The 22,546-nt window shown below is 39.2% G+C and overlaps 1 protein-coding gene across 2 annotated transcripts in view; it reads left to right on the top strand.

Annotated features, from left to right (window-relative positions):
* The first annotated feature begins 931 nt into the window (after positions 1-931).
* The window catches only part of LGR4 (leucine rich repeat containing G protein-coupled receptor 4), a 90,119-nt gene continuing 68,504 nt past the window's right edge, over positions 932-22,546 (top strand). For both annotated transcript variants that reach the window (XM_081330282.1, XM_081330281.1), the window contains exon 1: positions 932-1,731. In XM_081330282.1, the coding sequence (XP_081186408.1) occupies positions 1,547-1,731 (185 nt within the window). In that variant the 5' untranslated portion in view covers positions 932-1,546. The remainder of the gene's footprint in view (positions 1,732-22,546) is intronic.

The raw sequence follows: 22,546 nt of genomic DNA, 5'->3' as shown, positions 1-22,546 counted from the left end.
GATAATAGCCCCTAAAATCCTTCCAAAGGTGTTTTTATAAATTCCCTTCTGCCTCTACCTGTAACTGGATTTTCTCATCATAAATAGCAGCTCCCTCAAAGCAAAATGCTGAGCGCTGTTCAAGGCGCATTCAATGCTTTCTATTTCAGCAATATTACTTGGATTTTTTTAAAAAAAAAATCAGTTGCAGTAGTTTGCAGAAAAGCAGACTTCAAAAACCAACATAGCAATTTATCTTGTTTTGGCCTAGGGTTCATTTCAAGTTCTTAGGCAACTGCTACCAGATCATGGCCACTTTTTTAAAAAAATGCTGCATTTGCTGGACAGCTGCAACCCTATCAACTTAGCGGAAAAAAGAAGTTCCGTTAAAAAGTAAATGAATTAAGGCCTTGAGGTTCCTCTTGGTTCAAGTATTTTACCAGCACGTGCTTAATTTTGCAGAATCCTGAACGGCTGTTTTGTTCAACGACAGCAATTCCAGCAGGCCGTTTCCTAGCAAAAGACGTGGAAATCTTCAACTGGTATCCCAGGAGAAAAGGAACCGTTCACAAGCAGCTGTGCAGGGCAAGTCGCATCCAACAAGAGGCTCCATCTTAGAAAGCAACCTTCCCTTTCGACCCTGCAACCCCTCTCGGTTATCGAAGGAAACCTTCGCCTCTCCTGTCACTTAACGCCTATTGCCCCGCCCATCTGTAGCTCCCTTTAACCAATGAAAGGCCATTTCTTTCCTTCTGTTCGGGACTGCCGAAGGTTTGCGGGGTGGAGTGTCTGTGTGTGTGTGGGGGGGAAACGTAACAGGCTCGGAGATTTGTATATATTTACTAGGCTGAGGCTCCTCTTCTACCAATAAGAACGAGCAGTACGATTCTCTCATTAGCATACACACCTCGCTGTTTTGCATATCGCTTCAGCAGGCGCCGGGATTTGGGCGAGTTAAGCACACACGCAGTCGGCGCATTGTGTGCAACCCTAGAAGGCAAAGGAAAGCAAGCGAGCGAGCGGGCGGGCGGGCAGTCCTGGCAAAGCGAAACGGCCGAGCCGAGAAAGAACTAGCGAGCGCATGTGCTGGAATGGCTGAAGGGTTAATTTCCTAGGAGAAGCGCGCTTTACCTACGGCGGCGTTGCAAAAGGGAGCTGGGGAAAGAACTGTAATGGCAGATTCCAACGGGGCACGTTTTTACCTGCCGCTGTGAGACAGACGACAGGCTGCCGCCTTTCCGTGGGTTTGGAAGGAAGGAAGGAAGGAAGGAAGAGGGGGCTGAACCGTCGGCTCTTCGCGTGGCGGGACGGCGCCGAGAGGAAGGGGAAGGGAACGAAGCGGAGGACGCTTGCTCCGGGCCGAGGGTTCGCCGAGAGGTGGGAAAGGAGGGAGGTCTGCGAGCCAGCGGCTCTAGACGAAGGACGCGGAGCAGCCCCAGGGCCCGGGCAGGGCGCGCTCGTACGGCACTTGGCCCCCTGTCCCTCGAAGGGACCGTCCCCGGCCGGGGCGGTGAGCGCCAGGGAGCTTTTGGCCGCCGCCAGCGCGGCGACAAGGAAGAGTCTGGCGATGCTCTGCCTGGCTCTGCTCGGTTTCTTCGCCTGGGGCTTCGGCTGCTTGGCTGGGCCCAGCGAAGGAGCTTCCCTTTCTCCGTGCCCGGCTTCCTGTAGCTGCGATGGGGACGGAGGGGTTGACTGCTCCGGGAGAGGGCTCACCGCCGTGCCCGAAGGACTCAGCGCCTTCACCCATTTACTGTAAGTAGGGGAGGGGTGGGGTAAGGGGTACGGGGTGGTGGTGGTGGTGGGGTGGTGGTGCCACGCTCGTCTTCACCTTGCCAAACAGGTTGTGTGTGCGCTTCCTAATCTGGCCTAAGCGAGGGAGAGAAAGGCGGCTCTCCTGCTGTTTCCAGCTCCTGGCTTGACTTGCAGCAGCCCTCACCTGTGGGGCGCAATCCTCCCCGCCGGCGGGGAAAACGACCGCTTTGCACTCCCCCATTGATTTTGTTGCCATGAACTATAACGCCTTTGAAAGGCTTGTATGTGTTTGCGTGTGTGTGTGTGTGCGCGATGGGCTGTTTTTATTACCCGGCCAGAGGAGTGGATTACTTTTCAGTGATTTGGGAGTAAAATGTACGCGAGGTTTTGTTGTTGTTGTTGTTTTGAAAGGTCAGGGGTGAACCTATCTTCCCTTGTTTTGGAGTAAATCCCTATCTGAACTTAATGGCTGAGTTTAGGAATTCTGTTCATTGCTCTGTTCGCTACTTTGTTGTTCAAAACGCCAAGGTTGGTCTTTTTGAAATCTTTTCAGTAGGGAAAATGGGAGGACATCTGTGAAGAACTTCGACTGTAAAAGAGAACTGACCGTGGTGATTGGCTAACGTAGGATTCACGGGTGGAAAATTGCTATATATATTGTGCATAGCGTTTGTCGTAGCCTTTAGTTCTTAAAAGAACCTTACTTGCATTTCAAAATAAATGTGCCTATGATTTTATTTTTTTAATCGGCAGACGTTTTCTCACTGTTTTGCCAACTCTTAAATCTATGGGCTTTTCATTTCTCTATTTTTTCCATTTGGGCTTTTATAATGAATAAAGGTGGGGATGAAAGGGATGACCCCTGTGACATTCCTTGTGGAGAGATGGGATCTTTTGAAAAAGGTAATTTGAGCGAAGGTTGGTGGATCCCAATGATGCTGTCCCAGGAGAGACAACCTTATTGGAGAGATTACTCTGAAGAAATACACTGCAAAAAGTGCTGCACACAAGTTCCTCCTTCACAGATGCTTTATAATCTTAGACATTATCAATTTTTGTGATATTACATATCCCATTTTACATAAATTTTAGATACATTTTTGTAATTTCATACGTAATCACAATTATAGATACCACTTTATAACATAGATATAGATTGCTTCTTTTGGCTTTCACTCATGTATTTTAGGCAGGTTGTTTTATAATTGTTTTAATTTGCCTTACTTTTTTATTTACTGTCTCAAAATAGATTTATAAGTACTCACAAGGTACTGATGGACACATTGTTTGTACTGGTCTAAGACTAATAAACTGCCTGTCTACTATATAAAATAAGTGGAAAATAGTTTACCTAGTAGCTTGGATGAATAATATATTTGGCTGAATATACCAATGCATTCCAGTCCACAAAAAGACTTAACTTCATTTTGGTATATATAAGGGTACACACAGAGAGAGAGAGAGAGGGAGAGAGAGAGAAATGATGCCTTTCTATTTGTGCAGAAATGCAGGTGTCAAATCACTTAATCCAGGCAATATTACTTAGGTTTAGTTTGAAAGCAAGTTCAGCAAAATGAAGGAACCAATACAATTAACTCCAGCTTTTCTATTTAACAAAACCATTATAAGGATAAACTACCACAGAATACAATATTAGGTGTGTACTGCATCTAGGATTTCAAGGGTGTGGTAGTGCAAGGTGTGTATGTGGCTTTTTAATCATTCTTAATGCTGAATCAGCAGGCCATAAACGTCTCAAAAATTACCTAAAATTGCTTTTGTTTTAGTATTAGTTATTAGAGCTTACTTGAGAAGCTATAGTTTTAAAGTCAGGTGTGAAATATTCAGGGATTAATGAAGCAAAAAATCTTGTTTAGTTGCCAAGACAGATGAAGGAAATATTGTAGAATATTTCAGCTGAAATGTTTGAGACAGGACAGGCAGTAAGAAACTATTTTCAAAATAATTATAAGCAATGAGTTGTTGCATAAAGGTCAAGGTAGAAGAATTAATGAGTCAGAGATATGAAACCTAAATGAGGTTTATTAGAATAACATAAAATCAAGATTATGAATGTGAGAGTTCAAACTTGCTTGAGATAAATGTGTGGCTCTTAATTGAGAGTATGATATGTTTTATATTTGTAGAGAAGAGGCAGGTGTATAAGTTGAGATGTCTGCTTCCAATGATACAATTTTAATTTTGTAATTAGCAATTTATTTGCAGTCTTGGAATAAAACATCCATTTTTGAGCAAATAACCAAATACTTAAATAATATCTATATAAGACTAACATTATTCAAGAAGTGTAAATAATTCCCAAAGCTACAGCAACAAAAAATAAAATGCATAATTTAAAAAGAATATCCATTTGAAATTCATGGTGTTTTTTTTTAAAAAAAACTTTGAATACTACACTATATGTCTCTTGGAAGGAAGTTTCTTAAGGGACCAGCCACTGTTGAATATGTTTTATCCCTAGGACCTCCTGTTTTTAGTACCAATCCTAATAAGGAACTTTTACATATGTGTGCATGTGCAATCCAGCCTACATCTAATCTTATACAGGATCACATAAATAGCAGCATCATTAATCTCATTCGCTCAGGATTTTAAATGGGTGGTATGAAAAACTCACCACTGTTAATTAAAGTTTGCCACAAATGTTTTATAATAGGGCCTATTGGGTGTGCTCTATTTTCTAGGCAGAGTATTAAATTATAAACTGATACTGAGATGCAGTCACTTATTACTAAGGTAACTTTGGCATTTTAGAATAAAATATATTCTTATATAAAACAAATATAAGCACATCATGTGAACTTTGTAGTGAGTAGAATACGCTTGGTAAAACTGGTTTAAGTGGTGATTTTACTTGTTGGTAATTAGATCATTTTCCTCTAAATTGGAACTATCAGGAGTATTTGTATATTGGGTCATCAGCCTATTGTGAGTTTTGGATCCAAACATTTTCTGGTCGCCACATTAGGGAAAGCTTTTATTGTATACTGGAGAAGACTATAAACCATGACAACTTACTGATTTTATAAATCATTTCTTGTTTTTTAGTTGAAGCATAATATATAGGTAAATAACTCCATTACTCAATGGCACCAAAGAATGAGAAGAGCAAACATTCCATTAAAGAGATTTGGTTGTTAAGTTTTAATATATATATTTTTACAATGAAATTTAAATAGTTTTTTGTTCTTGTGAGGACATTAAACTGGTGGTTTCATGCTATGTATTAATAGGATTTTCACTATGACTTGTTTCTGTACATGGAAAACAATTGTAAACAGTTCAGATTTTTTAGCAAGATTATATGCAGGAGGTATTTTTCCTCCAAACATGTATAGGATTGAGGTATAAGTATAGCAGCATGTAGCTTTATGGTAGTATGCTTAAACTTGTCTTGTCTTGATGTGTTCATTCTTAATATAATGGCTATAGTGAGTTAGTTTGAGAATTAAAATTACATATTTAAAAGGAAAGTAAGTATATTTTCCCCCAAGTATCAGTTGCTTAAAAAGAATGAAATATTTCTGATTTTGTACATTCGTTATTAGAAATAGCATACAAATATTGAAAGAAAAGCATTGCTATCTGTTGTATATTTTCAATAATCTACCAGTCTACTTAACCGCAACTGAGATGCTATAAATGAAATCTGTCAAAACATGATTTGATGATTGTTCTCCCTATGTCATATACTCCCCTGGGTTTTCTATTGTTTTGGGGTTTTTTGTACTTAATAGCCAACAGTGATTGGTGATATTTCAAAACCATAGTTTACAGTGGATTTATAAACCATGATTTGAAAAAACCACTAGGCAGTTTACTATTCTAGAAGTTGTGGCAAGCGGTATTTAGAGAAAACCAAGACATATGAGAGAAAACTATTATGTAGAGGGAAACTGTAAGAGCTTGCAGAACATTCAAACTTCAAATTAAGGTTTAGCAATTTGATCTCCTCCAGATGTTTTCAAGTACCGTCTCCATCAATCCCAACTAGCACGTCCAGTGTTTTGAGGCTTGAAGTCTAAATCATCAAGAAAAAAAACATAAAATTCCAATGCCAGCCTAGGATATGATCTATTTTCGTCTAACATGTTTACTAGGCTTTGAATATGTTCAGTATATTCTAAAGGAGCAACAAACATATACATTGGGAGTATAAATTAGAATATATAGTAGGAAGATTATTGACCACATGGATACTGTTAAATATAATGTAAGATTTGCAAACAGGTAGAAACTAATGCTGGTCTTCCAATGAGTGGGAGCCACAGGGAGAGATTATCCTCAAGTACCAAGTGAAATTAACTACAGAGGACTACAGAATTATCTCGTACTGCTTTTGCTGATAGGAACAATTATGTCTCCATGAGATCAAAATTGGGTTCAATCCACTATCTTATATAGCCGTGGTGGCGAACCTATGGCACAGGTGCCACAGGGGGCACGCAGAGTCCTCTCTATGGGCACACACACCGTCGCCCCAGTCCTAGGCCTTCAGCTGGGTTTTATAAAACCTTTTCGCTTTAGGCCGCCGTGTACAAAAAAAAAAAGGTTTAATCAATCAATTTCAACTTCTTGCAGGAAAAAAAAATTCACTGTCACTGTTAGATAGTATACAATTTTACTAGCTATTTTCCTCACAGGTATTTATGCTAATCATTTGTATCTCATTGACCTGGTATAATAGCAGTAGAGAACTTTCTGTCCTCCTTTATAAAAGGCTTCCTAACTTGCAGGTAAATAACTCTTTACGAGTCTGATTTATATATTTTTTTATTCCATTGAAAGTTCAGGTACAGATAGTCCTCAACGTACAACCATAATAGAGTCCAAAATGTTCATTGCTATGTTAACTGAGTTTTGCTCCATTTTATAGCCTTTCTTGTCACAGTTGTTAAGTGAATAACTGCAGTTAAGTTAGTAACATCGTTAAGTGAGTCGGCTTCCCCCTTGACTTTGCTTGTCTGAAGGTCAGAAAAGGTGATTACATGACCTGGGACACTGCAACCAACTACATGCCAGTCGCTATTGTCCACATTTTAATCACGTGATCATGGGTATGCTGCAATGATCGTAAGTGTGAAAAACAATCATAAGTTACTTTTTTCAATGCTGTTGCAAGTTTGAACGATCACTAAACAAATGGTTGTAAGTCGAGGGTTACCTGTATTTTAGTATAGTAAATAATGATATAGTGAATTGAAAGAAAAAGGCCTGATAGCAAAAAAAGTAACACTAATAATTAATAGCACCGTAACAGATAAAATTTGATGGCAGGTAGAAAATAATTAAAGGGACGCGGTGGCTCAGGGGGTTAGGACGCTGAGCTTGTCGATCAGAAGGTCAGCAGTTTGGCGGGTCGAATCCCGAGTGCCGCATAACAGAGTGAGCGCCTGTTACTCGTCCCAGCTTCTGCCAACCTAGCACTTCGAAAGCACGTAAAAATGTAGGGACCACTACGGTGGGAATGTAACAGCGTTCTGTGCGCCTTTGGCGTCTAGTCATGCCGGCCACATGACCACGGAGATGTCCTCGGACAAATGCTGGCTCTTCGGCTTTGAAACAGAGATGAGCACTGGCCCCTAGAGTTGGAAACGACTAGCACGCATGTGCAGGGGAACCTTTACCTAGAAAATAATTGATATCATAACCACTGGTAAAAAATACTGCAGTCAAAAATGATTTGGCTTGCATAATTCAAGTGCCTAATTGCTGAATATCTGATTTCATGATTGCTTTCTACCAGTATATAAATGTTGTAATAATTATTTTCATTCTCTCATGACAGTTGATGTCTAATATGATAGGCAAACATAGCTCAATATCACAAATTTATTAGCTTGACATGTTCTGCTGAGTGAATCTCTTTATTTTTAAGCTCAAGAAAATCTTACTATAGGTAATCCTCAAATGATGACCACAGTTGAGCCCAGAATTTCGGTTGCTAAGTGAAACATTTGACTCCTTGACACTGCAACAGTCATAAATATGAGCCAGTTGCCAAGCATCTGAATTTTGATCATGTGACCATGGGGATACTGCAATGGTTGTAAGTGTGAAAAACGGTCATAAGTCACTTTTTTCAGTGACATTGTGACTTTAAATGGTCACTAAATGAACTGTTGAAAGTCAAGGACTACCTGTAAATGGATACATTAGCCTCTTGTCTTCCAAGAAGAAACCCTCTCTATTTCATCTAACCATCTTATTGGTTTACTTTTCCAGTATGGTGTTTTGGCTAAGGTGTTCAAATTGGATTGGGGATATCTGGCTTCTATTCCCCATCAAACATGGAGGTTCACCCAGCAGTTTTGTGCCATTCCTTCTCTCTTAGCCATAGAGTGAGAAGTGGGGAAAAATTATTGGGGGGGGGGTGAAGGGGAGATGATTGATAGTAAGCACTAAGTGTTCATGGATCTTGATTGGGAGCTTCCCAGAGTTGATTATAAAATAGGTGGCTGTATAAAGGTTTTAAATAAATAAATAAAATAGATAAATTTAGCTAAATCCTCTCTCACTGTTGGAGAGCCTTCTGATTATAGGTGGATATTTGATCATGGCATAAAGCACTCAAAAAGGCACGGCAGCTTCCATAGGAAGAAAGAGCAATTCATTCCAATATTTACTTATCTGATTTTTAAATTCAGGTGCCCCCTTATAAAAGGGTTTGTTTCACAGTGAAAAAGTAGATTCTTGGAATGTTGTAGAAATCTATTGAATTCTGAATGTTTATAGACACTTAAATTACATTCCTGGTTATTGTATAACATAATATAATGCAACTTGGTAAATTCGTGGATGGGGGTAGAGGAAGAAAAATATTAGTTCTAACAAAAGCATTTTCTTGCTAAACTTGGTACTAAGTTGCAGTAATTTAACATTGTTTTCTTTTAAGAGACATGTCAAATGAATGGTTTAGCATGATACAGCTCTACAGAATCGCTTGAATTTATTTATATTGGTTTATTTCTCTCTTTCAGTCTCCTCATCCTATGTATAGTAAAGCCACAATTACTGAGTTCTATTTGGTTTGCTTCTTTCATACCACTTGCCTTCATTTAGCCTCCCTAATTCTTAACTCCATAATTTTCTTACAGAAGTGTTTATATTTAAATAGAAACTGGCAATCGCTGCTCTCTTTTTTTCTTAAATAGTAGCAGAGAAGCATTAAGACATTTTCATCATTACTGTACCTAATATTATTTGCCAAAAAGGTCCTGATTCTGATATTTAGTCACTGTCTATTTAAATATGCTATGGATTTAAATGTGTAAAAGGTTTAATATTATTTATTTGTAAAGAGTAGTTGTAATCCTTCTTTCAGTAAAGTTTGTGCAAGCGTAACTTTGAGTGTACTGTATTTTAAAACACCAAATAAATACACAACCCAATCTTACATGTATCTCATAATAAGTGAGTATTCAGTAGGATTTAATTCAAATGGGTTATACAGCCGTAACTTTAATAGAGTATCTTTTGTCAGGGTTTTTTGTTGTTTCCCATTTAAGTAGAGTATGTAAAAATAGATTATTTATACTTCAACACATATCTGTTTACACTGATAAAATATTTAAATATTTTCTGAGAATAGAAGTGAAAGTTCTGCAGATTTTTTTTTAGTAAGAATAAGTGATTATGTCTCAACAGGTGGTAGCACTTCGCTGATATTGTCTGGGCATGCAAATTAAACAGGGTCAGATCAGTTAGTTGTCAGAATTTTAAGTGAATTTAAATGTTCTATTATTAAAGATGTTTTTCCAACAATATATAAGGTATTTAAGAAATATTCTGTAATGGTAGTTTTCAACTTATGAGCGCAATTGGGACCAGATTTTTGGTTGTAAGTTGTTAGGTTATAAGTCAAGGAATCCATATGACTTGGCCTGTTTCTATGACATTTAGTGGTGGTCATTAAGTGAATTACAGTGGTCATTAAACAAATCTGTGATTATTAAGTGAATATTGCAGTGGTAACTCTGAACTGAGTCTTCCAAATGTGTGTTTTTTGCCAGAAACCAGCAAAAAATGTTAAAATCATGGTTACTTGACTGTGGGATGTTGCAATCTGTCTTAAAGATGAGCTGATTGTCAAGCAACCAAAATGTGGTCATATGGCTGCAGGGTGTGGTTGTTTGTGCAAGGCTTTTTACAATGGCCAGAAGTGCTTTAGAGGTCAGGAAGCACCTGTTCCAGGCCTGACATAATTTCAAATGGTTGTTAAGTGACAGGTCATAAGTTGAGGACTACTTCTTTATAGACAAAAGTTCATTACAGTGGTTAAGTGTTCTGTTTTCAAATAAAAGCTAGATCAGTACAGGTAGTCCTTGATTTATGACTGCAATTGAGATTGGAACTTAAATTGTTAAGTGAGGCAGTGATTAAGTCCTTCCCATTTTTTTGCCATGGTTGTTAAATGAATCACATGTTTATTTAGTGAATCCAAATTCACTTTGGTTGTCAGAAGCCAGCTGGGATGGTTGCAAATGGCAATCACAGATGATCCTGGGATGCTAAAACCATTGTAAATACATGCCATTTGCAAGACATCTGAATTTTGATAACATGGCTGAGGGACGCCTTGTCTTAAGTAGACCAGTTACAGTGGTGGGATTCAAATATGTGAGCAACCTGTTCTCTGTGTGGATGTCACTTCCAGAAGTCCATTCTGGGCTTGGGCAATAAAAAATTAGCTACCGGTTCTGCCGAAGTTGTGTGAACTGGCTGAATCCCACCACTGACCAGTTATAATTGTCATTGTTGGTTTGAAATTTCAGTAAATAAATGGTCATAATTAGAGGGCTATGTGTATTTTATCTGCAAACAAGGACAGTAGCTAATTTATCAGGGTTTGATACTATAGAGATAAAGTACTTATTATGTAAATCAATTAAATGCTTGAGAAAAATCACTTGGTACTTGGTTTTAAACATATGCGTGATGATGTAGTATTTTACAAAGCAGCAAGGTTTTTCTGGAAAACAACCTTTTTAAAATATTGGGGCTTATGATTCTCATACAAGAGAATTGGAATGGCTTCATAAGTATACAAAAGTGTGCTGACAGAATTATGAAAAGGCATTAGTATTCAGATTGAAGATGTTAGTTTAAAAGCACTAACTTACCAAAGCTATTTAACACTAATGTTCAGTGCAGTGGTCCTTGACTTACAACAGTTTATTTAGTGACACTCTGAAGTTACAGTGGCATGAAAAAAATTACTTATGGCTATTTTTCACAACTTATAACCATTACAGCATTCCCATGACTATGTAATCAAAATTCAACTGACATGGCAACTGACTCATATTTAAGATGGTTGCAGTGTCCTCGGGTCATGTGATCAATTTTTGTGACCTTCTGACAAGCAAAATCAATGGTGAAAGATTCACTTAACCATGTTGTAACTTAAAAACTGTTGTGATTCACTTAACAACAGAGTGGATTTGATTTAAATCAAGTCGATTTAAATCATAATTTAAATCACTAGTAAAAAGTCTTGATTTAAATCAGCTCAATTTAAATCATAATTTTTAAAGAGCAGCTGTCATCTCTGTCCCACAGCGGCTCTTCCTCTGACCCGCTGTTGACACAGCGGCAGTCCCATTCACTTTAATAGGACGGTTGGTGATGCAGCAGTGACACAAGGTAAGGGACGTGGCGGGCAGCAGGTGAGTGGATGCCCGCTAACAGGCGCTGTCTTGATGGATCTGAAATGACAGGTGCTCTTTAAATGTAAAGACTCATTGTTGCTAATAATCTTTAATATTATTATTTGCAAATAAAATGAAGGTTTCCTATATAGAATAATAAGCTGTCAGTTTAGTAAAACAGTAATATCAGAACCAATTTTGGGTTAATAGGTTAATCACACATAGTTGGAGAACTAGTTAAATTATTTTATTTAATTAAAACATTTAGAGCCTGGTACAGATGTGTTTCTCTTCAAACAATCATACAGTTTGTAGTGTATGCAGATTTGCAAAACAATGGGATAAAGGAATATTCCTGAACTTTGTTTTATGATATTTCTCATGGTTGCTGTGAAATTGTATGAATGCCTCAATGCCATGCATGTTATCTCACTTGCCGATCTTGGATTCATTGAATGAGTTTACCAAAAATGTAAATACTGCAGAATATACAGCCTCATGTTCCGTAACTAAGCTCCATTTCATGCTGAATAAACTAAATTATTAATGTATCTTAAATAGAAAACTATATTTAGATTTTTACTCCAAAAGCATTTTATTAAAATAAATTTGATAAAAATAAAAAATCTGATTTAAATTTTAAAAATCCGATTTAAATTAAAAAAAATCCGATTTAAATTAAAAAAAATCCAATTTAAATTAAAAATGTTTTTTTTTTATTTTTAAAATTCATTGACTATTATCCAGCCTGCTTAACAATTCTGGCAAGAAAAGTCGTAAAATGGGCTAAAACTGATTTAATAACTGTCTTAGCAGTGAGAATTTTGGCCTCAATTGTGGCTGTAAGTCAGAACTACCTGTATTTCAAACCAAGCTAAAGTTTCCTTTACCAAGTAATACAGTAGATACATGCATGTTTCCAGTTTTGTTCCTTGCCTATTTTTGGTCATCCTTGTAGTGCTTATTTTGAGGGGAATATGTCTCTTGCTGAATTCAACAGTATATTGTGTGGTTGAATAGCTCTCTATATGATCTTGTTATTTCTTCTGTCTTGTGAACCGTTGATTGAATACTTTCTTAACAGATGCTTGACAAGCTGGTCAAATAGTTTTATGTATGGGTGTGGAATTTGTCCACAACTTTTTGTGCCATTTTGGAGGTGGTTCAGCAGTTTCCTGGAGTAAATTCTTCAAATTAGAAGTTGGTTGGAATGTTCCAGATGAAACAGGCCTGTTTTATGGCAGGGCCACCCTTGAATCATTTTAAACTGGTTCCAGTCCAGAAGTTTTATTTTTGGAAAGTACCATATTGCTGCTGCCCTCTCCCAAATAGCATGTTCTGAAGGTATATGGAACATTCCAGCATGGGCATGTCTCTATTTTTGGGTAAGAAAACCGAAACTCTTATTATGATGTCCTATTGTTGTTGTTGTTGTTGTTGTTGTTAGCTGCGAAGTCGTGTCCGACCCATCGCGACCCTATGGACAACATTCCTCCAGGCCTTCCTGTCCTCTACCATCTTCTGGAGTCCATTTAAGCTCACGCCTACTGCTTCAGTGACTCCATCCAGCCACCTCATTCTCTGTCGTCCCCTTCTTCTATTGCCCTCGATCTTTCCCAGCATTAGGCTCTTCTCCAGTGAGTCCTTCCTTCTCATTAGGTGGCCAAAGTATTTGAGTTTTAGCTTCAGGATCTGGCCTTCTAAAGAGCAGTCAGGATTGATCTCCTCTAGGACTGACCGGTTTGATCGCCTTGCAGTCCAAGGGACTCGCAGGAGTCTTCTCCAGCACCATAGTTCAAAGGCCTCAATTCTTTGGCGCTCAGCCTTTCTTATGGTCCAACTTTCACAGCCATACATTGCAACTGGGAAGACCATCGCCTTGACTATACACACTTTTGTTGACAGGGTGATGTCTCTGCTTTTTAGTGTGCTGTCTAGATTTGCCATGGCTTTCCTCCCAAGGAGCAAGCGTCTTTTAATTTCTTGGCTACAGTCCCCATCTGCAGTGATCTTGGAGCCCAGGAAAATAAAATCTGTCACTACCTCCATTTCTTCCCCATCTATTTGCCAGGAATTGAGAGGGCCAGATGCCATGATCATGGTTTTCTTAATGTTAAGTTTCAACCCAAGTTTTGCACTCTCCTTCTTCACCTGCAACAAGAGGCTCTTTAGTTCTTCTTCACTTTCTGCCATTAGAGTGGTATCATCTGCGTATCTTAGGTTGTTGATATTTCTTCCGGCAATCTTAATTCCAACTTTTGATTCAACAATTCTTAAATAATTGAATGCTTTAAAATTATCAGTTATTAAGTAATTAATAATTAAATGACACTCAGGATGAAGCTAAATTGTCCAAAATAAATTGTTCTGCATTTGTAATCAGATTGAATCTCATCCAAATATTTAAGGCTATTTCTATATTGCGTTTTTACGTTGTTATTGTATAATCTTACAAAAGTGTATTCAAATTCTGAATGCGGTTGTGGTGGGAGAAAGGGTGTGAACATGTTTATATCCTCAGAAATGAATATATGAAGTATTAATCGGTTCCCAGTTTTTTAAACAATAACAGTTCCTGAAATAATGAAAGAAAGGAACTGGAGACTGAGATTTTTGCCTGTGCTTAACGCTTCAGAAGTTGTTGAAGCCTACATCTGCCAGTGCTACATTACTGAAATAAATCAGTGTTTCTCAATCTCAGCAACTTTTAAGGTGTGTGGATTTAATCTCCCAGAATTCCTCAGCTGGGTGCTAGTTGGAGAATTCTGGGAGTTGAAGTATATACATCTTAAAAGTTGCTGAGACTTGAGAAACAGTGCTCTAAATATTCAAAAGAAAAATGAATCAACCACTGTTGATGGCATAATCTATTTAGATGGCTCCAAAGTTTGTGGAATTATTGAATCCATGATTTTTGTCTTGTTAGACTCATATCTACCATCTTGATTTATTTCATTTTTAACCCTTTACTTGTTAGTATGGTGCACAAATTGTGGGAATCCTCTCATACACAGCAAGGCTAAATAAAGGATGATGCTAGAAGATGATAGGCAATCACCACCACCCGAAAATAATTGTTTATAGCATAACTACCTGCTTGATTTATCAAAGCAAAGAGACAGGACTGAGATATGTAAACCTGCAAAGTTTCTGAGAAAAGGTTGGAGAGCCTTAGTTTTTATCCTCTGAGCTCAGCCATGTTACTTCTAGTACAGAATGAAAATACTCATGTATTTTAGTTGTTTGTGGTATTCAAAACTAAATAATTGATTTCGTATTCCCTAGGGTCTAATGTACCAGGTTTGGATTGTGATGTCTATTTTAAATTGAAGATAAAAACACATGTAAATCAGTCTCATTCATGAGTAAAGTGTTTTTTATTGGTATTATTGCTATTTTATTTATCCTGCTCTAATGGCTAATAAATAAAATCGGTCATATTTCATATAAAACTCCCTCTCTGTGAAACAGGCAGATGCCTAATTATGGAAAAAATACCAGATAAGATTCCTCTGGAATTAAATGCCTTCCTAAAATTTATCAAAGAAATATACTACATTGCAGAAGTTTTAAACTAGGTTCTGTAGAACTTTTGTTGTCCATATGAATTTTCTGGAATTATGTGAGAGACTAAATCTTCCCCTCCCACCTACCCCCCAAATTGAGCACAGCCAATTTTCTACCACTAAGCCTTTGCCTCTTGGTCAAGGGTTTATAGTTGTAGTTTTTAAACAATCGGTTCTGTGACCTGAAAAGGTTAAAATCCCTAAAGGATTTTAAAATTTTTTTACAACTTGTAATTGTATGTGGCTTGTTCATTGTTTTTCTGAAAGTAATACTTTAATTTGTATAGCACTTAGTGTTAGATGGGAGCTTTATTTTGCCATGTATTTAAGAAGCAAAAATTTTTTTTAGAAAGGATATGTTTTTAAATAGGTAATGATGCATCAATATTTGCAAAAAAATGTGATGAATTTTTCAGTTTTTAGGTTATGGGAAGGTGCATTTTTTACAATTGTCCTTATAAGTAAAGCCAGGCACCAAAGGCCCTATAAGCAAAAAAAAAGCACTCTGTAGGGGTTCCTGTTTAGGCTTTAATCATCTAATTAGGCTAAGGTTACTTAATGTTCATTGTAAACATTTAATGAGTTCTAAGATATACAATGATATTTTATAAGTTATCTCTCTTCTTTCTTTTCCCTGTTTCTTAGTACAGCTTTAACTCTTCTAGCACATTCTGATTCTAGCAAATTGTCAGAGGTTCCCCCCCCCAATAGTTTATTTTTCAGGGTTTTTTTAAATTTTGGTGGCCCATATTTTTATGTATATGCATATAGGAAATTGAAATGTAGACCAATTCTAGGTCTGATTTAACAGGTTAAAAAAGTGATTTCTAAAATCTGAGCAGAATTTTTTAGTTCAGTGTAAACAGATGTGTGGCCACATTCATATCCATGCACATGTTTAATCTATTGTATCTGTATTGTTGCATTTCAATTATTTTTCTTTTGTGAATTGTTACATGCAAAACAGTATAAAATATACAATAAATATGATTTAAAACTAGTTTTAGATTTAGAAACTAGACAGTTTCTGATATAATCCAGCACTGCCATTCTTATTGTTATTAAAAGTGCATGGTTATATGTACCATGTTAAAGTTTTATTTGTTATGTAAAATACTTTGGGAGTATACACATGATCAGCAATGTAGTGGCACATCAGCACTGTAGTGACCATCAGCAATCTGAGAAAACTGCTTATTATATAGGTATTTAGTGATTGTGCTATACAGCATAATCAATATCTTAGAGCTGGCAGTGTAACATGATCTAGTTAATCACTCAGATTAGGTAAATTAATACTATATTCTTATACAGGTAATCTTTGTCTTATGACTAATTAAGGCCAAAATTTCTATTGCTAAGCAAGATAGTTGTTAAGTGAGTTTTGCCCCATTTTATGACCTTTCTTGCCACAGTTGTTAAGTGAATCACTGCAATTGTGAAGTTGGTAACATAGTTCACGATTGCCTTTCCTTGTCATAAGGTCACAAAAGATGATAATATGACCCAGGACATTGCAACAGTCCTAAATATATGTCAGTTGCCAAGTATCTGAATTTTAATCACAGGGATGCTGCAATAGTCATACGTGTTAAAAATGGTCATAGGTCACTTTTTTCAGTGTCTTTATAATTTCAAAATGTCACTTAGCAAATGGTTGTAAGTCAACGACTACCTATATGGAAGTTTTGCATTTAGAATATCTGAAGGAGAAGAAAAAGGGGTTTGGATAACATTCCTCATGCTTAGAAGTTGGGTTAGAAACCTCTTATAACTTCAAAGAGCAGTAGCTAGTAAGTGGGATGTATTTCCTATATCTCTGTTTGGTCTTGATCCTCTTAATGTTAACAAGTTTGATTTTTCTTTTGAAAGACCTTGTTCTAATGTTTATCTGATTGTTAATATTTTACAGAACTAGTGTTATAAAAGAGTTAGGTTTGTACCGCAACCTTATCTGCCCATGTTGAATATTCATAGGAGATGGTGAAATGAGTCTGTAAAAAATATTTATTTTGCGAATAAATATTGCTGTACTTTAATTTTTATTGAAAGAAATTTGAAGTTAAAATTTTGTGGCTGGATTTGCCGTACACTTAAGTCGTAATGCATTTTGAGTTTGGCTTGGAATGTTCTGTGTGCCCAGTCACTGCTGTTTTAAATAATAATGGTAAGACTAGGCAACCTGAGGCCCCAGAGGGTCATACGTGGCATTCATGTGCTTTTTTCATACTCCTGCTCAAGGCCTCTTGTCAGATTCATTTTCTTGTAATGCCTTGGGATTTTGGAGGGCCCAGAAGCATTATTGGAAATTAAATAATGTCTGAGGTATGCTACCTTCCCATTTAATTTTCTTTTTAAATTAAAAGGAAAAGGAGCCTTATACCAGCACTCAGAGGCCCTTTGTTAGGGAACTAGGGTTTAGTATAGGGTTTAAATTCATTAACTGTGTTGTAGTTCACAACTAATTTTGCTTGTTATTTCCCTACAGAAGCGTAAAATGGATCTTCTTTTTACAGAAGTCAATAGAGTATCAATATCAAGTCATTGGACCTCTTAAAATAATAGCTATGTATATATTTATATTTATATTTATTAAATTTTTATACCACCCTTCTCCCGAAGGACTCAGGGTGGTGTACAGGGCAATAAATATCAAAATATACATACAAAAGTTAAAAAAGATTAAATAATTATGCCCAATATAATACAATGATTAAAACAATGTTAAAACCAAATCCAAACCCCAAACCCATCAGACCAGGCCGGATTGTTCAAATAGATAGGTTTTTAAATCGCGCTGGAAGGAGTGAAGGTCGGGGGCCGTCTGGAGCTCAACCGGCAAGCGGTTCCATAGGTCTGGCGCACCCACAGAGAACGCCCTCCCCCTGGGGGCCACCAATCGACATTCTCTGATCGGAGGCACCCTGAGGAGGCCCACTCGGTGGGAGCGCACTGGACGGAGGGAGGTTGACGCCGGCAGCAGGTGCTGCCGTAGGTAATCCTGACCCATGCCATGTAGGGCTTTATAGGTCATTACCAGCACCTTGAATCTCACCCGGAGGGCAACTGGCAGCCAATGCAGCTCGCGGAGCAGAGGTGTAACATGGGAGTATCGGGAGACTCCCAACACTACTCGCGCGGCTGCATTCTGCACCAGCTGAAGCCTCCGAGTGGTCCTCAAGGGCAGCCCCATGTAGAGAGCGTTGCAGTAGTCTAAACGAGAGGTCACGAGCGCATGAGTGACTGTGTGCAAGGCATCCCGGTCTAGATATTTATTTTTTTATTTTTTATTTTAATTCCATTTATATCCCGCCCTTCTCCGAAGACTCAGGGCGGCTTACAAGCTTAGCAGTAGCCTTCATTCTATGTATATGCCTGCTTATTAGGGCTTTCACACACCCCCCCAAGCGGCATTATTACAAAGTCAGCTTAATTGCCCCCAACAATCTGGGTCCTCATTTTACCTACCTCGGAAGGATGGAAGGCTGAGTCAACCTTGAGCCTGGTGGGATGCAACTGGCGCACCAGGCGAACCTGGGCAAAGGCCTCCCTAGTCACAGCTCCTATATGGTCTTCTAAGGAGAGCTGTGAATCTAGGAGGACCCCCAAGTTGCGAGCCCGATCTACGGGGGGTAATAACTCACCCCCCATAGTAAGAGATGGAATAATCTGCATTTCCCGAGATGCCGGCACGCACAGCCACTCAGTCTTGTCAGGGTTGAGCTGAAGCCTGTTCCTCCCCATCCAGACCCGGACCGCCTCCAGGCAACGGGACATCACGTCGAGGGCATCACTGGGGTGGTTTTGGGTTGAAATAAAAAGTTGGGTATCATCAGCATACTGATGATACCCAACTCCAAAACCACGAATGATCTCATATGCATTAGATGTCTTTGTTTAGTTTTGATATTTTTTTAACTTTGATAGTAAATTCTGTGAACATAACAGGTAGAGAGGTGTAGCTTTGTTTTGTTTTGACCAAGGCAAGAGATGAGAGCACCAGCTTTCCTTTTTTAATAATTCACCACTCCAGGGCAGCTAAAGTATCTTCCGTTTATTTGTTGGCATTTTTAAGGGTTCCATGTTGACTGGTCTGCTAAGCAAGTGACAGAAATATTGGAGCATTAATATCCAGTTAAAACACATGTTTTCAGGCATGCACCTACCTCCAGAGTGGTTGATTAGGATGAAAATATTGAAACCATTGTGTTATACTAAATGTATGTCTTATGTCACAGAGTAATTTAGATAAATGTATTAGTTTTATATATCTTCAGGAATTCAAGAAAAAAGGAAGGAAGAGAAAGGAAAGAAAGAAAGAAAGAAAGAAAGAAAGAAAGAAAGAAAGAAAGAAAGAGAGAAAGAGAGAAAGAAAGAAAGAGAGAAAGAAAGAAAGAAAGAGAAAGCCAAAGCGAATAACCCAAAATTATACAGTAAGCTTTGATGATGAATAATAGCTTGAACTTCTTGCTTGCTAGTATAGACTTTCACTTGAAACATATAGTTGAAATAATAAGTAGGTAGTCATGACTGGAACATACAGAAACTTGTTTAATAGCCTATGTTTTTCAGCTTCTGAATTAATCCATTGCTTAACCAAGGGGGAATTTCAAAAGCATTTCTAATATGTTGGGGAAGTTGTCTGTTGAATGGATTTAAAAAAAAGAAATTATTCAATTTACATAAAGTATTTTAGGTAATTTTATCATGGCTTTGTATTGTGATAGAAATGCAGACATCTTTTGGTCATTAATCTCTAAAAACAGTTTTTTTATACTTTTTAAGAAAGACTTTAGATTTTCATTAGCATGGTCCCTGAGAATACAGATAGTCCTAGATTTACAACCATTTGTTTAAAGACTTGTTCAAAGTTATAACGGCACTGAAAAAAAGTGATTTATGACTGGTTTTTACACTTAGGACCATTGCAGCAGCCCTGTGGTCACATGATCAAAATTTGGACACTTGGCAATTGGCATGTATTTATGACAGCTGCAGTGTCCCAGGGTCATGTGACCTCCTTTTGCAACCTTCTGACAAAGTCAATGAAAGCCAGATTCACTTGACAATTGTGTAACTAATTTAATAACTTAACAACCTATTAATCACTTAACAACTGTGGCAAGCAAATTCGTAACATGGGAAAGCTCCCTTAACTTGCCTTTTTAGCAACAGAAATTTTGAGCTCAAATGTAGTAAGTGAAAGAACTACCTCTAGTGTATGTTTATGTTTCTTTTAACGTTACACTAAAAAGATACAGTAAACTTCACAGAACACCCTATATTTTGCCGGTTGAGCTCCGGACGGCGCCCGACCTTCGCTCCTTCCGACGCGATCTGAAGACCTGTTTATTCGAACAAGCCGGCCTGGCCTGATGGGGGATAGGTTGGGATTTTATTGTGGTTTTTATATTATTATTTATTGTTTTAGCTTGGGCCTTGTATTTAATTCTTTTTTAACTTTTGTATCCTGTATTTTATATGTGCCCTGTTCACCGCCCTGAGTCCTTCGGGAGAAGGGCGGTATACAAATAAAATTAACATTAACATTTTCTTGAAAATAATGTTCAGGAGGTAAATTGTAACTGTATTTTCCTGTCGAAAATACACAAAAATAATTGGACTAGTTACCGTCTTTCAGATGTTTAGGCTTCTTTCTCTTTTTTAAATACAAGTAAAAAGGCAGTTTAATGCCTTGCTGAAAGAATCCAGTAGGGTTGGTTTTTGTAGGTCTTAATTAACAACTTTGAAAGTTTGAACAAAGAGAAAAAGAAAATGCTGCAGGTTATTGTTATTCCACCCGATTGATTCAGCTAGTTGACTATCTTTAGTTCATTTTGCCCCTTGTGAAATCAAATGATGCTTTTGTTCATGGCTAACAGAGGTGAAAGAAGCCAATTATTGGCACTCTTTTCCACAGGGTAGCTGCAGACTGATTTAACTAAATGCAAGTACTGTATGATTTCTCTCCCCCCCCCCTGCTGTTGCAACATTGGAACACTATCTGTTTGTGTCTCTCTGTCATTGTAGGAATGATGTTTCTCCTCAGTTTACATGCAGTGTAGCATAAATCAAAGTCTTCTTGACCATGTGGAACTAGTTAAATGGTTCTTTGGATTCTGGCTGAGATTGCCACCCACATTCTTGGCATCAAATAACAGAGTGATCCTTCTTTCTTCATAGATCACTTGGTTAGCTCTACCATTGCTTAGTAGTTGAATCTCAGTGGTGTTTTAGAGAGATGGTTTTTTAATAATGAGGTGTAACTGTTCCTATTATGACTGGTGTGTCAATTTGTTTTAAGACTAGTAACGCACATTGTTGTTTTAAGTTGAAGTACCGTATATACTTGAGTATAAGCCGAATTTTTCAGCCCACTTTTTGGGCTGAAAAATTCCACTTCGGCTTATACTCCAGTCAACAAAAAAAACTTACCGAGGACTTGTGCGCGGCCGAGGCTTTGGTGCTTCCGGGATCGCCCGCACCTCTCCCAAGCCACCGCCGTCCGAGACCTGCCGAAGTTTGGGGAGGTTTGGGGAGGTGCGCGCGCACCTCCCCAAACTCCGCGCCTTGCCTGCCTGCTTCTTTCCGCAGCGGAAAGAAGCAGGCAGGCAGGGCGCGGAGGAACGGAGACTTGCCGACGTTTGGGGAGGTTTGGGCGCCTCCCCAAACCTCGGCAGGTCTCCGTTCCTCCGCGCAGACCTGCCGACGTTTGGGGAGGTTTGGGCGCCTCCCCAAACCTCCCCAAACCTCGGCAGGTCTCCGTTCCTCCTGCCGACCTTTGGGGAGGTTTGGGCGCCTCCCCAAACCTCCCCAAACCTCGGCAGGTCTCCGTTCCTCCTGCCGACCTTTGGGGAGGTTTGGGCGCCTCCCCAAACCTCGGCAGGTCTCCGTTCCTCCTGCCGACCTTTGGGGAGGTTTGGGCGCCTCCCCAAACCTCCCCAGGTCTCCGTTCCTCCTGCCGACCTTTGGGGAGGTTTGGGCGCCTCCCCAAACCTCGGCAGGTCTCCGTTCCTCCTGCCGACCTTTGGGGAGGTTTGGGCGCCTCCCCAAACCTCGGCAGGTCTCCGTTCCTCCTGCCGACCTTTGGGGAGGTTTGGGCGCCTCCCCAAACCTCGGCAGGTCTCCATTCCTGTTTGGGGAGGTTTGGGCGCCTCCCCAAACCTCCCCAAACCTCGGCAGGTCTCCGTTCCTCCGCGCAGACCTGCCGACCTTTGGGGAGGTTTGGGCGCCTCCCCAAACGTCCCCAAACCTCGGCAGGTCTCCGTTCCTGTTTGGGGAGGTTTGGGCGCCTCCCCAAACCTCCCCAAACCTCGGCAGGTCTCCGTTCCTCCGCGCAGACCTGCCGACCTTTGGGGAGGTTTGGGCGCCTCCCCAAACCTCCCCAAACCTCGGCAGGTCTCCGTTCCTGTTTGGGGAGGTTTGGGCGCCTTCCCAAACCTCCCCAAACCTCGGCAGGTCTCTGTTCCTCCGCGCAGACCTGCCGACCTTTGGGGAGGTTTGGGCGCCTCCCCAAACCTCCCCAAACCTCGGCAGGTCTCCGTTCCTGTTTGGGGAGGTTTGGGCGCCTCCCCAAAC

Source organism: Vipera berus (assembly GCF_964194415.1).
Source record: "Vipera berus genome assembly, chromosome: 1".
Taxonomy (NCBI): Eukaryota; Metazoa; Chordata; class Lepidosauria; order Squamata; family Viperidae; genus Vipera; species Vipera berus.
This window is presented reverse-complemented; position numbering and strand designations above follow the sequence as displayed.